At 40.8% G+C, this 12,895-nt stretch overlaps 1 protein-coding gene across 1 annotated transcript in view; it reads right to left on the bottom strand.

The window, feature by feature from the left end:
- LOC125231645 (protein ELYS) overlaps nucleotides 1-12,895 on the bottom strand; it is a 57,634-nt gene that overhangs the window by 5,182 nt on the left and 39,557 nt on the right. Inside the window, exons 25-32 of the mRNA XM_048137129.1 lie at nucleotides 11,488-11,582; nucleotides 10,678-10,953; nucleotides 9,163-9,234; nucleotides 8,573-8,704; nucleotides 7,871-8,047; nucleotides 6,391-7,222; nucleotides 5,902-6,217; nucleotides 334-1,048 (exon numbers count right to left, since the gene is read on the bottom strand). Of these exons, the coding sequence (XP_047993086.1) occupies nucleotides 334-1,048; nucleotides 5,902-6,217; nucleotides 6,391-7,222; nucleotides 7,871-8,047; nucleotides 8,573-8,704; nucleotides 9,163-9,234; nucleotides 10,678-10,953; nucleotides 11,488-11,582 (2,615 nt within the window). The remainder of the gene's footprint in view (nucleotides 1-333; nucleotides 1,049-5,901; nucleotides 6,218-6,390; nucleotides 7,223-7,870; nucleotides 8,048-8,572; nucleotides 8,705-9,162; nucleotides 9,235-10,677; nucleotides 10,954-11,487; nucleotides 11,583-12,895) is intronic.

Here is a 12,895-nt window from a genome sequence, read left to right as displayed (position 1 = left end):
TGTGCCAAAAATTATCAATGTTAAAAAAAAAGTACCTGTGTACCACTTAGTAATTTTGGAAATACTATAATTTTTTAGGGTATATATTTATCACGGAGATAGACAGGACAGTCCTATCATGGAGAAATATGTACTATATACGGTTTTAAAAAGGAACAACTAAATACTTTTTAAACAGTTTTTGCGCGATGTTCCCCAATTTTTTCTAATGAACCGACACAAATCGGTTCCTGTAATTTTAACTCGAAAACCAACTTAAACAACTGCACGATTTTCTGAAACCCCTGTTTCGATACTCAAAACATAATCGTAACATAACATTGTAACACTCACCTGGCGGAGTCCTCCGACGTGACGCTGACATTGTCATCATTGTTGCTGCGCCGGCGCGTGGCGCGGCGCTGCGGCCTCACCGGACTCTCGGCCTTATTCTCCGCCTCCTTAGACTCAAGTTTCGCCATCAACCTCCTCATGGCAGGCGTGGGGTTACTTATCTTACTCGGCGTCTCTTCAACCTCCTCCGATTGGTTGGACGCTGTAGATTTAGCGCGCTTTCTAGTCATAGGCTTTCTCGTTTCAATTTCTGCAACATCCATTATTTTATCATCCTGTTTAGATTTATTCGATGATGTGGACGCGGCGCGTTTGCGTAAACGAGATTCAGGTTTTTCCTTTTCAGATTCTGCAGTTTCTATAGTTTTTTGTGACTCTTTAGCTTCTTTTTCAACTTTATCTACCGTTTTCTCTTCAGGCACTACCTTATCTGCAACAATATCTTTAGATGTAGGATCGACTTCCATGAACTCCGGTTTCTTTATGTCTGAACTGGCGTCTACTACATCAGTACCTTTTGCAGTCGCAACAGCAGGAGTTTCTTTTAATTCAATAGGGTTCACTTCTTCAACAACCACATCTATCTTTATGACTGTTTCCATCTCCCTTTTGAGTGCTTGTTCTGCTGCATCTTGTTCCGGTGTGTCCTTTTCCGGTTCTGGTGCCTTTGTTTCAATTTTCGATTCTCCAGTTTCAGTTTTAGTCGAGTCTGTTTCTGAAACAATAGGAAATATGTCGAAATCAACGCGACAATTACACTTATAACCTATAAGGCATCTCTCTGATGATGTCTGAATGTGAATATTAAAAATAATTATGATACGTTGGAATTTATTTTCAAAATAATTCAACATTCTAATTTACACCGATACATCCCATACACTATATACACATACAGCCCCTAAGTAGAAAAACTCGCTTTTAGACACTTTATGTAAACTTCATAAAAGCGTTAAGGCTGACTCACCAATAAACCTCCTATTACCACTAATTGGTAGCTCACAACAGAGGAACAGGATAGCAAAAAAAGTTAACGGATAAACTCTCTGATCTGCCTCTGTCTGTTGATGACAATGCTGACAGATGAACTGTTACGTACGCGTGCTGGCTTGCTGGCTAGAACCGAACTGGGGGTACCCGCAGATCATCATGATCTACCCACATGTCAATATATAACATGCCTTTCCCTCAGGATAGATGACACTTCACTATATTTCGATGTTCTGTTTTAAGTCCGTTACACTACACTGTCTATTCACTTAATCTATATTGTTCACTTATACCCTACACATGCTTTCATAGTCTTTTGGGATTATTATAGTATTGGTAACTAATTATCTAACTATTGGCTATCTGCATTATAGTGAGCATCATCTCCACTATCAGACTCTATATCTGTGCTACCATATTCCTGGAGAGCTATCTTCTTCAAAGATGGTCTGTCGGACGGTGGGCTTTCACTCGACCGGGTCGTTTGTTACTGATCAGTTCATTTCTTGACACTGAATCATTGGAATCCCGAACTACACACTCTTCTGGACCTTTAACCCCAATCATCTCTGCCCACTGGCTCGGCGGGGGAATTCTTATTGTGCCAAATCCCTCATCGTCTCCCCCTTCTTCCACTTGTTTTGATTCTTTACCCTTACTTGATGATTGCATTCCTACATCAGTCTGTATTTCTTCTCCTCTTTCACTCCTAGTAAAACCTAGCATCTGGTTAACATGTCTAATGAATAATTTTTTTTCTTGTTTAATTTTATATCTTAACACTCCAATCCTTTTCACTATTATTCCTTCTAACCATCTAGGCCCCTTTCTATAGTTCCTGAAACAGACTGTCTCTCCCACTCTGAACTCTCTCACTCGTTTTGTTTCATTTTCCTGGATATCTTCAGTCTCCTTTTCTTGAATAGAAAGGGGGTGAAGCCTATCAAAGTTAGTCCGAAAACGTCTATTGTTGAGGAGTTCTGCAGGTGTCTTACCGGTGACAGAGCTAGGTGTAGTCCGCAACCCATACAATATCTTATGCAACCTGGTTGCCCATGGGATATGTGACATCTTCTTTAACTTTAATTTCAAGGTCTGTACCGTTCTCTCTGCCTGGCCGTTAGACGCTGGATGATATGGAGGTACTAGTATGTGTCTAATACCATTGTTTTTAAAATACTGACATATCTCTATTGATGCAAACGCTTTCCCGTTGTCACTCACTATTGTGTCTGGCAGCCCTTGTTCAGCAAATATCTCATCTAGCTTATTAATTACCATACTTGAACTCTGGTCACTAACTATTTTGACTTCTGGCCATTTTGAGTAAGAGTCAATTAGTACCAAGAAGACTTTGCCCATGAAAGGTCCTGCAAAATCAATATGCAACCTAGACCAAGCCTTTGGTGGCGTAATCCATCTATGAGTCATCTTGGCTGGCATATTCCTTACTTCTTTACAAGTTTGGCAATTCTGTATCAAACTCTCTATATCTCTGTCAAGTCCTGGCCACCAGAAATAACTTCTTGCTATTGCTTTGGTGATGACTATGCCATCATGATTGCTGTGCAGCTCTTTCAGAACACTTTCACGCAGTTTCAGAGGCACAATTACTCTACCTCCCCACAATATACAGTCCTTGTATTCTGTTAATTCATCTCTCCTTACATGAAAGTCTCTATATTTTTCTTCAACTGTACTTGGCCACCCATTCCTAATCCAGAACATCACCTTTGCTAACACACCATCAGTTTTACTCAACTTAGCTACCTCTTTAGCTGTCATCTGTAATTCAACTGGTGTCTCATTGAGGAACAAAACATTTACCTCTTGCAGTTCTTCTTCTTTTTCAGTACTTTCAGGTGCGGGCCATCTACTTAGTGCATCAGCATTCCCTATTTTTTTCCCTTCAACATATTTTAACTCGTAATCGTATGAGTTTAGCAATAGTGCCCATCTCAACATCCTGGGTGAAATCACATTAGGTATCGGCTTCTTCGGATCAAATATACCCAAAAGCGGTTTATGATCCGTCTGTATGACAACCTTACGGCCAAAGATATATGCGTAAAATTTCTGTACCGCAAAAATAATTGCCGCAGCCTCTTTGTCAATCTGCGAATAATTTCGCTCATGAGAGCTCATCGTCCTGGAAGCAAACATGATTGGCCTCAGGGAGCCATCCTCCATCCTGTGTTCCAGAACCGCACCCAAACCGTACTGCGAGGCGTCACATGTAATAACCACTGGTTTCTTTAAATCATAATGCACTAATGTATCCCCCGCAGTCAGCATTCTTTTTAAGAGACTAAATGCTTGTTGGCAATTTGGAGACCATACCCACTTGGCTCCTTTCAACAGTAACTTGTACAGTGGTTCCGCTACTGTTGCTTTTTGTGCTAGAAATCTGTCATAAAAATTCAGTAATCCAAGAAAAGCTTGCAACTCCTTTACATTCCTTGGCGCTGGTGTCTCCATTATAGCCTTTATTTTGTCTCCACAAGGATGCAACCCATTAGCATCAATCATGTGTCTCAGAAACTCTACACTTGCCTTCCCAAACTTGCACTTCTCCTTGTTGACTCTCAACCCTGCTTCCTTCAGGATTTGTAAGATGCGTTGAAGTCTATCCCTGTGCTCCTGTATTGTGCGACCAGTGACCACAATATCATCTAACAGCACCGCTGTTCCCGATACCCTCGCCAATAAGTTGCTCATCATGCGCTGAAATATCCCAGGGCAGGCCTTAACCCCGAACGCTAACCTCTTACATCTAAATAGACCCTTAGGAGTATTCAATGTTAGCAATTTTGAAGTAGGTTCATCTACAACCACCTGGGTGTAAGCTTGCTCCAAATCTATCTTACTGAATATTACCCCACCTTGCAATACTGCAAAAGCTTCGTTCAACGTTGGCAGAGGATAAGTATCAGTCTCAGTAGCCATATTCACTGTCGCTCTGTAATCCCCACAAAGTCTGACTTTCCCGTTCTTCTTAATAATTGGAACTATTGGGCTGGCAAACTCCAAATGACTCACAGGTTCCAACACATCTTCTTCAACCAATCTGTCAATTTCTTGTAAAACTCTTTCTTTAATTGCAAATGCCACGGGCCTACATTTCAAAAATTTTGGTTTCGCATCAGGTTTCAGAGGTATGGTTACTACTGGCCCGGTGTATTTTCCTAAACCAGACTGGAAAACTTCTTCATATTCTCCCAATAACGTATCTATACCTGCATCTTCTATCCGTACGTTATTAATACCATGAATGCCTATACCCAAATTTGGAAACCAATCCCGGCCTAACAAATCTGGTCCGTTGCCTCTTGCAATCAGCAAATTTAACTTTGTATGTATATTTTTAAATTTTACATCCACTTCAGCTTCTCCCAGCAACTCTACTTGATTTTCAGTCCAGGTTGTCAACCTAACCTTTGACTTATCCAAACTTGGCAGGTTACCATTCCAAATTTCCCTCGCTGTACTCTCTCTCAACATGGTATATGCTGCTCCGCAGTCGACTTCCAAGTTTACTAATCGACCATCTAATTGCACCTCTGCATAAAACGGAGCCACCACTTTGTTTGACACCCAGTTACACAAGACATCCTCATACAATCCATTAAGTCGACTTGATTCCTTCGACTTACCTTTGTCTCGTGTATCCGAACATACCTCTGCGATATGGCCCATTCTTTTACATACATAACATCTACTATATCTGAACCTACAGAAATTCCCATGTTTTTTGCCACACCGCCAACAATCCTTATTCTCCTTATTCGGTTCTAACGGTCTTGCTTTAATTTTATTAACTTCCATTGGCTCATCCCCGCTAGTTGTAGCAGGCGCCACGCTAGAGGTCGCCGTCGTCGCCGACGCCGCCATAACTATCACTCCGGCGTCCGCCGTTTCTGCCGTTAACGCCAATTTTACCGCTTGATCGAATGATAACGTCGTCTGCTGCAACAACTGCTTTTGGATATCCTTATCACGAATGCCACATACTAAGCGGTCGCGCAATGTGCGATCCAGATCGGTAAAATTGCACTCTATAGCCAATTTCCGCAAACTAGCCACGTACTCTTTTATATTTTCAGTGCCCGATTGACACCTCATATGAAACTTATACGATTGCACTATTTCATTTTGTTTAAGATTAAAATGATCGTCTAACACGGCCTTCACACTTGTATAGGTTATGTCCGTTATCTTTTTTGGCGAAATTAAAGATTCTACCAAATCATATAAATCACGACCACATACCGAAAAGAAATTCGCTTTTTTTAGTTCATCCCTTTCAATACTATTCGCGAGCAAACAATAGTCGAACCTATTCACGTAGTTTTTCCAATTATCTTTGTCCATATGAAATTCACTAAATTTTACCGCCATTTTATTCACAACACTAAATCAACACTTTTAAACATTCAAACACTATGTTTAAAGCACTTTTAGCCTATTTTCGAATTAAATCCCGTCGCCAGAATGTTACGTACGCGTGCTGGCTTGCTGGCTAGAACCGAACTAATACTATTCTTCTATTTCAATAAGACAATTTTAAACGTAACCAACCTTTCTTAGTTTCCTCTTCATCATCCTCATAATTAAGATCCATATCATTTTCGGACAGCTTGGAATTGTCATCAGTAAGCAGCGACACCCCCCCTTGGTTCAACGGATCTCGCTCCGACTGTTCCATCTCTGGGCTTTCCCTATTCACGGTTAGTTCTTCAATCTTCTCTCTGTTGCTGTCGGAGCTTTCATCGTCGTTTCTGTGTTGAACGTTACTGTCGGATGAGGTTTGGTCGGCGTTGGATTCGGCTGAAGAGTCTCCGATTGATATTATTTCGTCGTCGTCGGAGCCTGACCTTGACACGTCATCAGCATCCTGAAATGACAAGATTTTAGATGTAAAAAGTGTCTGTTTTTATGAATAAATGGCTTTATATAGGAAATAACTATTGGCTTGAAAATCAACAAGGTTATTAGTAATAAAAGCAAATATTATCAATTGTTAATTTTCTGTATACTCTGTGGCCTATTTGCTGAATAAATACTTACCTCTTCCTCTGAACTGTCCTCATCATCATCATCTGCAGCTCCCTCCACGATCTCCTCATCAGTCGACCCCTCCTCGTCGCTCATGTCTCCTTCTATCTCATGGATCTCCCTCTCTATTTCCACGATCCTCTCCTTCTCCTTCTGAATGTCCCGCGCGGAGCCTTCCACGCGCTCCACTCCCTTCCAATCTGACTTGTCTCCGGTTTCTGAATCGCTGTCGTTAGTCAAAAGACTGGATTGGTCTCTTAATACAGACGTACAAGCTATAGATACTTCTGTTTTAGTTACTTGAGTAACTGATATCTCTTTAGTAACAGATACTTCATGTATTGAACTTTCTGCTACACTGCTCTCATAACTATGCAACACGGATTTAGCAAAAATACTATCGTTCATTGAAGTAAATGCTGGGAGAGTTTTGACATGTACAGATTCATTGTCTTTTTCTTTTTCGGTTTCTTGTGAAGTTTCAACGGCGCTGCTTTCGCAACTTTGCAGTACTGATTTACCGAATTGAGTTTCGTTCATTTTGGTGAATGCAGGCAATGCTATGTTGGCCTTACTGCTGTCAGCTGACTGTACCTTATCTGGAGTTTCAGTAAGAACAGACTTATTGACTATTGGAGATAACGATACATCCATGCTAGCGTCTGGTTTAGGCTTCATAGGAGTACATTCGATCAATTCTTCATTTTCATTAGTTTTCTCTGGTTCGGTGTTTTTGGCTTTGAACGTATTGGCTTCTAAGACTATTCTGGTGAGCGATTTTTTGGCTTTAGTGGTGCGGTCGGCTTTGGGCGACATGAGTTTTTCTGGCGTTTTTGAGCGGCTTCTATAACAATCAAGATGATATTGTTTACTACCTAAATGGTTAATCGCTTATGTAGACAAATACTTTACTAGTTATTCCTGAGATTCCTGAGAGAGAAACTTTGAATCTTTTTTAAAAACTTAATTGACAACAAAAATAATCGGCTGAGACAGACGCACGAGTGATCCTATAAGGTTTCCGTTTTCGAGGTACGGAACCCGTGAAATCCTTCAACACAATCGGGAGAATCGGTTAGGAAACGGAATATGCGAAAGAAATTTTGCATGTCCGAAAGTGGAGCGACTATCTTTTGTTCATTTCTGTCGCCGATAGCTCATCGCATCGCTTCCTCGCTTCTGGTGGGACCAGTGCCTTACGTACACAGGAAGGCTGAGCTAGTTAACCTTACACATTGATAGTGAAAGTACAGTATAATAAAGTGTACTATCGTAGAGTATGGCCACTCCCGCTCTCCGCTGAAAGTGCCGCCCGCCCCTTCTCGGCTACCTATCGGCTATCGGTCGTTCGATCCTTAACAGTCGACCTGTCATATCTCATACGCGTTCACCTACACGAGCTTAGAATGTGTGCTAGCATCGCGCCTCGTTCATATATTTAATCGCCAGTGTCCGAGGTGTGGTGAAAGCGTGGAGATATTAATTAGTTTACCTTAAACTCCTCGGGCTCTTCGGCACGTCTATTTCGAGCTGCGGCGAGCGCGAGCGGCTCCTGAGTGGCCTCCGCGGCGACGCGGGCTCCTCCGGTTGTGTGGGAGACTCCGTGATGGCCTCGAGGCGCGGAGATTCGGCCACTTTCTCAATTCTCTCAGGGGTGCGAGAACGACTTCTGTGTAACGAAAAATAAAACATATAAAAACTGGACAAGTGGCAATCGGATTTCTGCTACTGTTACAATATCTCATCAAATGCTTCACTATAAAGTTTTGTCAGTTTTTGAGTATAGAATTATTATATTATGTACAATTCTCACACTTTTATATTGCTTCGTATCTTAACCTATTAGATAGTTTTAAACATGCCATCCGAGATGTCACAGTAAAACAATTAATTCAAGAGGAGATTGAATCTATTTATCCCAGCGCGAACAAGTTGTTTACAGAAATCGCGAAGCGTCTGGTTGAGGTAACTGGTGACCGAAGAGCTGGCGACTGCCTCGCACAACGTATCAGCATTGCGATACAGCGAGGAAATGTCACCATCCTTGGTACAATGCCTCAAGGGCCTATTTTAGACATTAGCTAGCTTTTAAGTTTAGTCTTAGTTTCTTATATAATTATGTAAATATGTTGATGTAAATAAAATTTAAAACTTTATAATCTGAATTATGTAGCCAGTAGAACAATAGATATACCTTAATCGGCTCTGTACACTAAGAGTAGTCTTGATAGGATGTGGTTCACTCTCCACTTCCTGTCTGGGTTGCTCCAGGATGGGAGCCAGTGGCGACGCTCGCGGACTTATTTCCGGTGTGCGGGAACGGCTCCTAATACAAAAATAAACTAATTACGTAACAAGCAAGAAAAAGGTGGAAAAGAAAATTTTTAAACGTAGGGTAAGTACGCAACTATAAAATCAATATTTTAAATACATGAGACTCTGAGGACACTTTAACCACGTCGCGGACGCTGGCGATCAAATATATGAAAGAGGCGCGTTCCTAACACACATTCTAAGCTCGTGTAGGTGAACGCGTACCATGCTTGTATGAGTGAGATATGACAGGTCGACTAGTTCTCTTTATTATACTGTGCTTTAACATTAAAAACTCCCTATTAGATCAATTTCTACCAAGATATACTTTTTGCTGAGTGATACACGTAACTGTGTCGAAATATCGGGAGGTCGACAAGAAACAAGAAGGTATATACCGATCAATATTAATCATTCAAAACGGTGAATCATTTACAACTCTCGTTATATTTCAAAATAGATTTTGTTTACCTTGTGTTTCTGCTCGATCTTAGAGGCGTTACTATAGGAGAGTCCACGTGCTCTGGCGTGCCGGAACGACTTCTAGAAAATAAGAAGTACAATGTAACAAATCACTAATTATTTATTTATTTAATCAAAAAGTAACACAGCATTACAGTTTACACCAAGGCAAGGTGGAACTACAAAATACAAACGATAAATAATACAAAAAAAAATAACACATTATCTCAGTTTACGAACGTTTCCGTTAATATACGAAGGAGGGGGGGGTCAGACCCCCCCCCCCCCCGAGCCTAAGTTGGCCATACAAATAGACCACGTGACCCCCCCCTGGGACCCCGGGCCTTTACCACGTGACCCCCCCCTGGGCACGAAGCTGGATCCGCCGTTTTGCCTCCTATCTCATAAAAAAATGTACAAAAAAGCTTGAAACACAGATCAATACAACAAGATGGCCCTTACAGGGCGACTCGCGGTCACCAAGCATACGACAAATCAGGTTTATAAAAGTTTGAACGCGTGCGACACCGATCAGTAGCGCCCAAGTATACGACCCGCTAACAGTGTCCGTGTCCGCTCGGGAAAAAATCTTAAATAATCAATTTTGGTTGCAAACAATGGTCTCTTACAGCATAAAGTGGTGTGGCAAGTCTTCTAACACTTCTACATGTAAAAAAGATGGAACAACATTCCACAGTTAAGTCAAATTAATTATTTTGTTGAATATTGTTTATTGTCCGCGGAGTTCATTTATACTGGTCAATATGGTTGTGCTGAGCGGCGCCGAGGCGCGTCCATCCCTCTTTACCGAGTTAACAATGTGATATGCTATCCCTTTCACGTAAACGACTAGGCATGGGGCCATGTTAGTTTATGTCTGTTGCGGGAACTTCGTACTGCCGTTCGTACCATGTGCTACCATTTTATGAAATATAAAAGAAAGCAGATTTGTAATAGTGAATAATTATCTAGAATCTGTAGAGTCTGTAGTGGTATTTAGTTCATTGATTAGTTTAGAATATTTAGTTGGTTATTTAACTTAGTAAACGTAAGTAAAAATGCACAGTTTAGTTATTAGTTACTAGAATGATTTTTATTGAGATGCTATCACAATTATCATCCTCCTTGCGTTATCCCGGCATCGGCATTCGCCACGGCTCATGGGAGCCTGGGGTCCGCTTTGGAAACTACTACCAAGATTTGGCGTAGGCACTAGTTTTATGAAAGCGACTGCCATCTGACCTTCCAACCCGAAGGGTAACTAGGCCTTATTATAATTTAATTATAATATTATAATTTGTTGCAAAACAAATTCACCACAGTACTGGTACCGGTACCATTGTCTATAATAGACATGTCCCATTCCCATCCCTACTGCTAATCATAAAGGCGCGCCATTATTTGAAACGACCAATGGCAGCACCGTGCGCGCCCGCCTCACCCCGCAAGGATTGGTGATTTGCGTCTCGAACAATATCGCTTGCATTTGGCTTCTAGTGGGGTGTTCTGTGGCTTGAAACTAACCTGTTAGCCAGCGGCGTGCTCTCCCCGGCCCCCCTTATACCCCTCCTCCCCCGCGGCGTGCGCGGCACGATGTCCCTCTCTTCTTGCTCCATCTCTGTCTCGCTCCTGCTCGGCGAGCGCTCCTTGCCCGGCGACGCGCTGTCTCTGTCTAGTGTGTCCGTCTCTTTCTTGCGGTAGCGCGGGTTGATGAGCGTGATGGGGATGTCTGCGATGCTCTCTATGGAGGTGTTGGGGTCTTCGGAGAGACTGCTGTTGGCGGAGATTGAGAGAGAACGTCTGGAACAAAAAGTATAAAATCTGTCAAGAAGTTTCCGGCACAAAAAAAACGGCAAATAAAGAAAAGAATACCTTAAATTTGTACAGGTTTACAATATTCATAACTATTCCAAATTTTAAACTGATAGCACAAGTAGTTTTTGAGATATTTAGTAATGTAATAGACAGACGAATAGAGTCGCACCAATAGGGGTTCCTTTTGTACCTTCTTGGTAAGGAATCCTTAAAATGTAAATATCAATGTTAATTAGAATTTCGCGTCTTTTTCTAAATAAAAAAATAATTCTGCTATTCATATTATCAAGACGGAAAAGGAGAAAAAATTGCTTTCTAGTTATTAATTTTAAACCGACGTCATTTGGAGTTAATTAATAGAATAACCTTGAATAAACAATTTAATCTTTAATCTTGAATCTAAGAGTAAAAGATAAGTAGTTTTAAATTTCGTTTGAAAATCGAACGAAACAAAAACAACTCTGTCCCATTTGACTAATATCAGGTCATAGAACCTCAAAAGGTTAATGAAATACATACCTCGACCGAACGCTATCCTTGTAAGATTTCCTTGACGAAATCTTCTCTTCCGTTGCCAGTTTCTTGAGAGGCGATTCGAAAGGATTGTCATCCTTCTGTAAAACCAAAACATTACATTTTTATTCCAATATAAATTAATCAACTGTAACAACCTCAAAGTTAAAAATCAAGTAAGCATACCCGCCCAATAAAATTCTATTCAATTTTTGAATTGAATAGAATATCTTTCGTATGTAAAGCCTGACCACAAATATAATTGCGGAATTCCATTAATATACTGAATAATTTTATTGTCACCTCATATGGCCGCTGTACACATATGGCCAACGGTTCCACCAACCCCCTTGGCCAAGCGTGTAGAGGGCTACTTGGCCGTAAGTTGGCAGTTGGCGCTAGCGCTGGCCAGCCAACCGATTGGTGTCGGTTTTTTTCCACACATCAAAGGATCTTGGCGCCAATGGCCAACTGCGTTTACACGTTGGCGCTTCATTCAGTTTGTCGTCAGCCGTCAGAGAGGACAGTAGTGAAATATTTACGAAAATAATAAGTTTATCTATGCCAATAATAGTGTTGATTTTAGGAAATAAAATAACCTTGCAAATGTTTAATGTATTGCCTAAAAAAGATAAATGTGCTTATCAGAATATTAAAAAAATTGTTAATATTTCAAATAAAGACTACCGACATCAAAACTACCTTAACGGCGTACCATGCATATGCCCACTCTTTGTTCCGTTATGGCATATTGCTTTGGGGCAATAGCACAACTATCAATAGCCTTTTTATTGTACAAAAAAAATGTATAAGAATAACCTCCTAAGGCCCAATGCGAAATTCGGCCCCTAGTCATTGCGAACCACGGTACTACCAGTAGTACTATTGTTTTATACTCGTTCAGGCCCAAACATTAGAAACACATTTTTTTAATGTTATTGTACTTGTATGCCACCGACAGCTTTGGGGCATATTTACTATCAGTTTATGATGCCTTTTAGGATAATTTGATTTTAATTAAAAAAGTCCTACAGGAAGGACCATGGGCTTATAAAAAAAAGTTATTTATATTACGAAATTTAAAAACTCACTTAAGATTTGTTTATTTTTTAGTTTTATTGAAAGAATACAATAAAATAATAGTCTTTTTTAAATAATACAATGCACAAATCACTTTTAATCAGTCTTTAGAGGTTTACTAGACCCAAAAATTAAGATTTTATGCTCTTCTTCGACGAATGTTACCCCTCTACTAGCGTGAGATCGTCCTCTTGTAGGCGCTCCTCGACGACGTCCTGCAGAAGCTGCATGGCGAAATATCGGATCCTGCCGTGGATAGGCTTTGGAATTAGTTCTGACAGAGAAATATCGGAGCATACCGTTTCTTCGTCTTCAGTTTCTATTTCTGATTCCC

Source organism: Leguminivora glycinivorella, chromosome 12 (genome assembly GCF_023078275.1).
Source record: "Leguminivora glycinivorella isolate SPB_JAAS2020 chromosome 12, LegGlyc_1.1, whole genome shotgun sequence".
Lineage (NCBI taxonomy): Eukaryota > Metazoa > Arthropoda > Insecta > Lepidoptera > Tortricidae > Leguminivora > Leguminivora glycinivorella.
The sequence above is the reverse complement of the archived record's forward strand: the minus strand, read 5'-3'. Positions and strand labels throughout refer to the sequence as shown.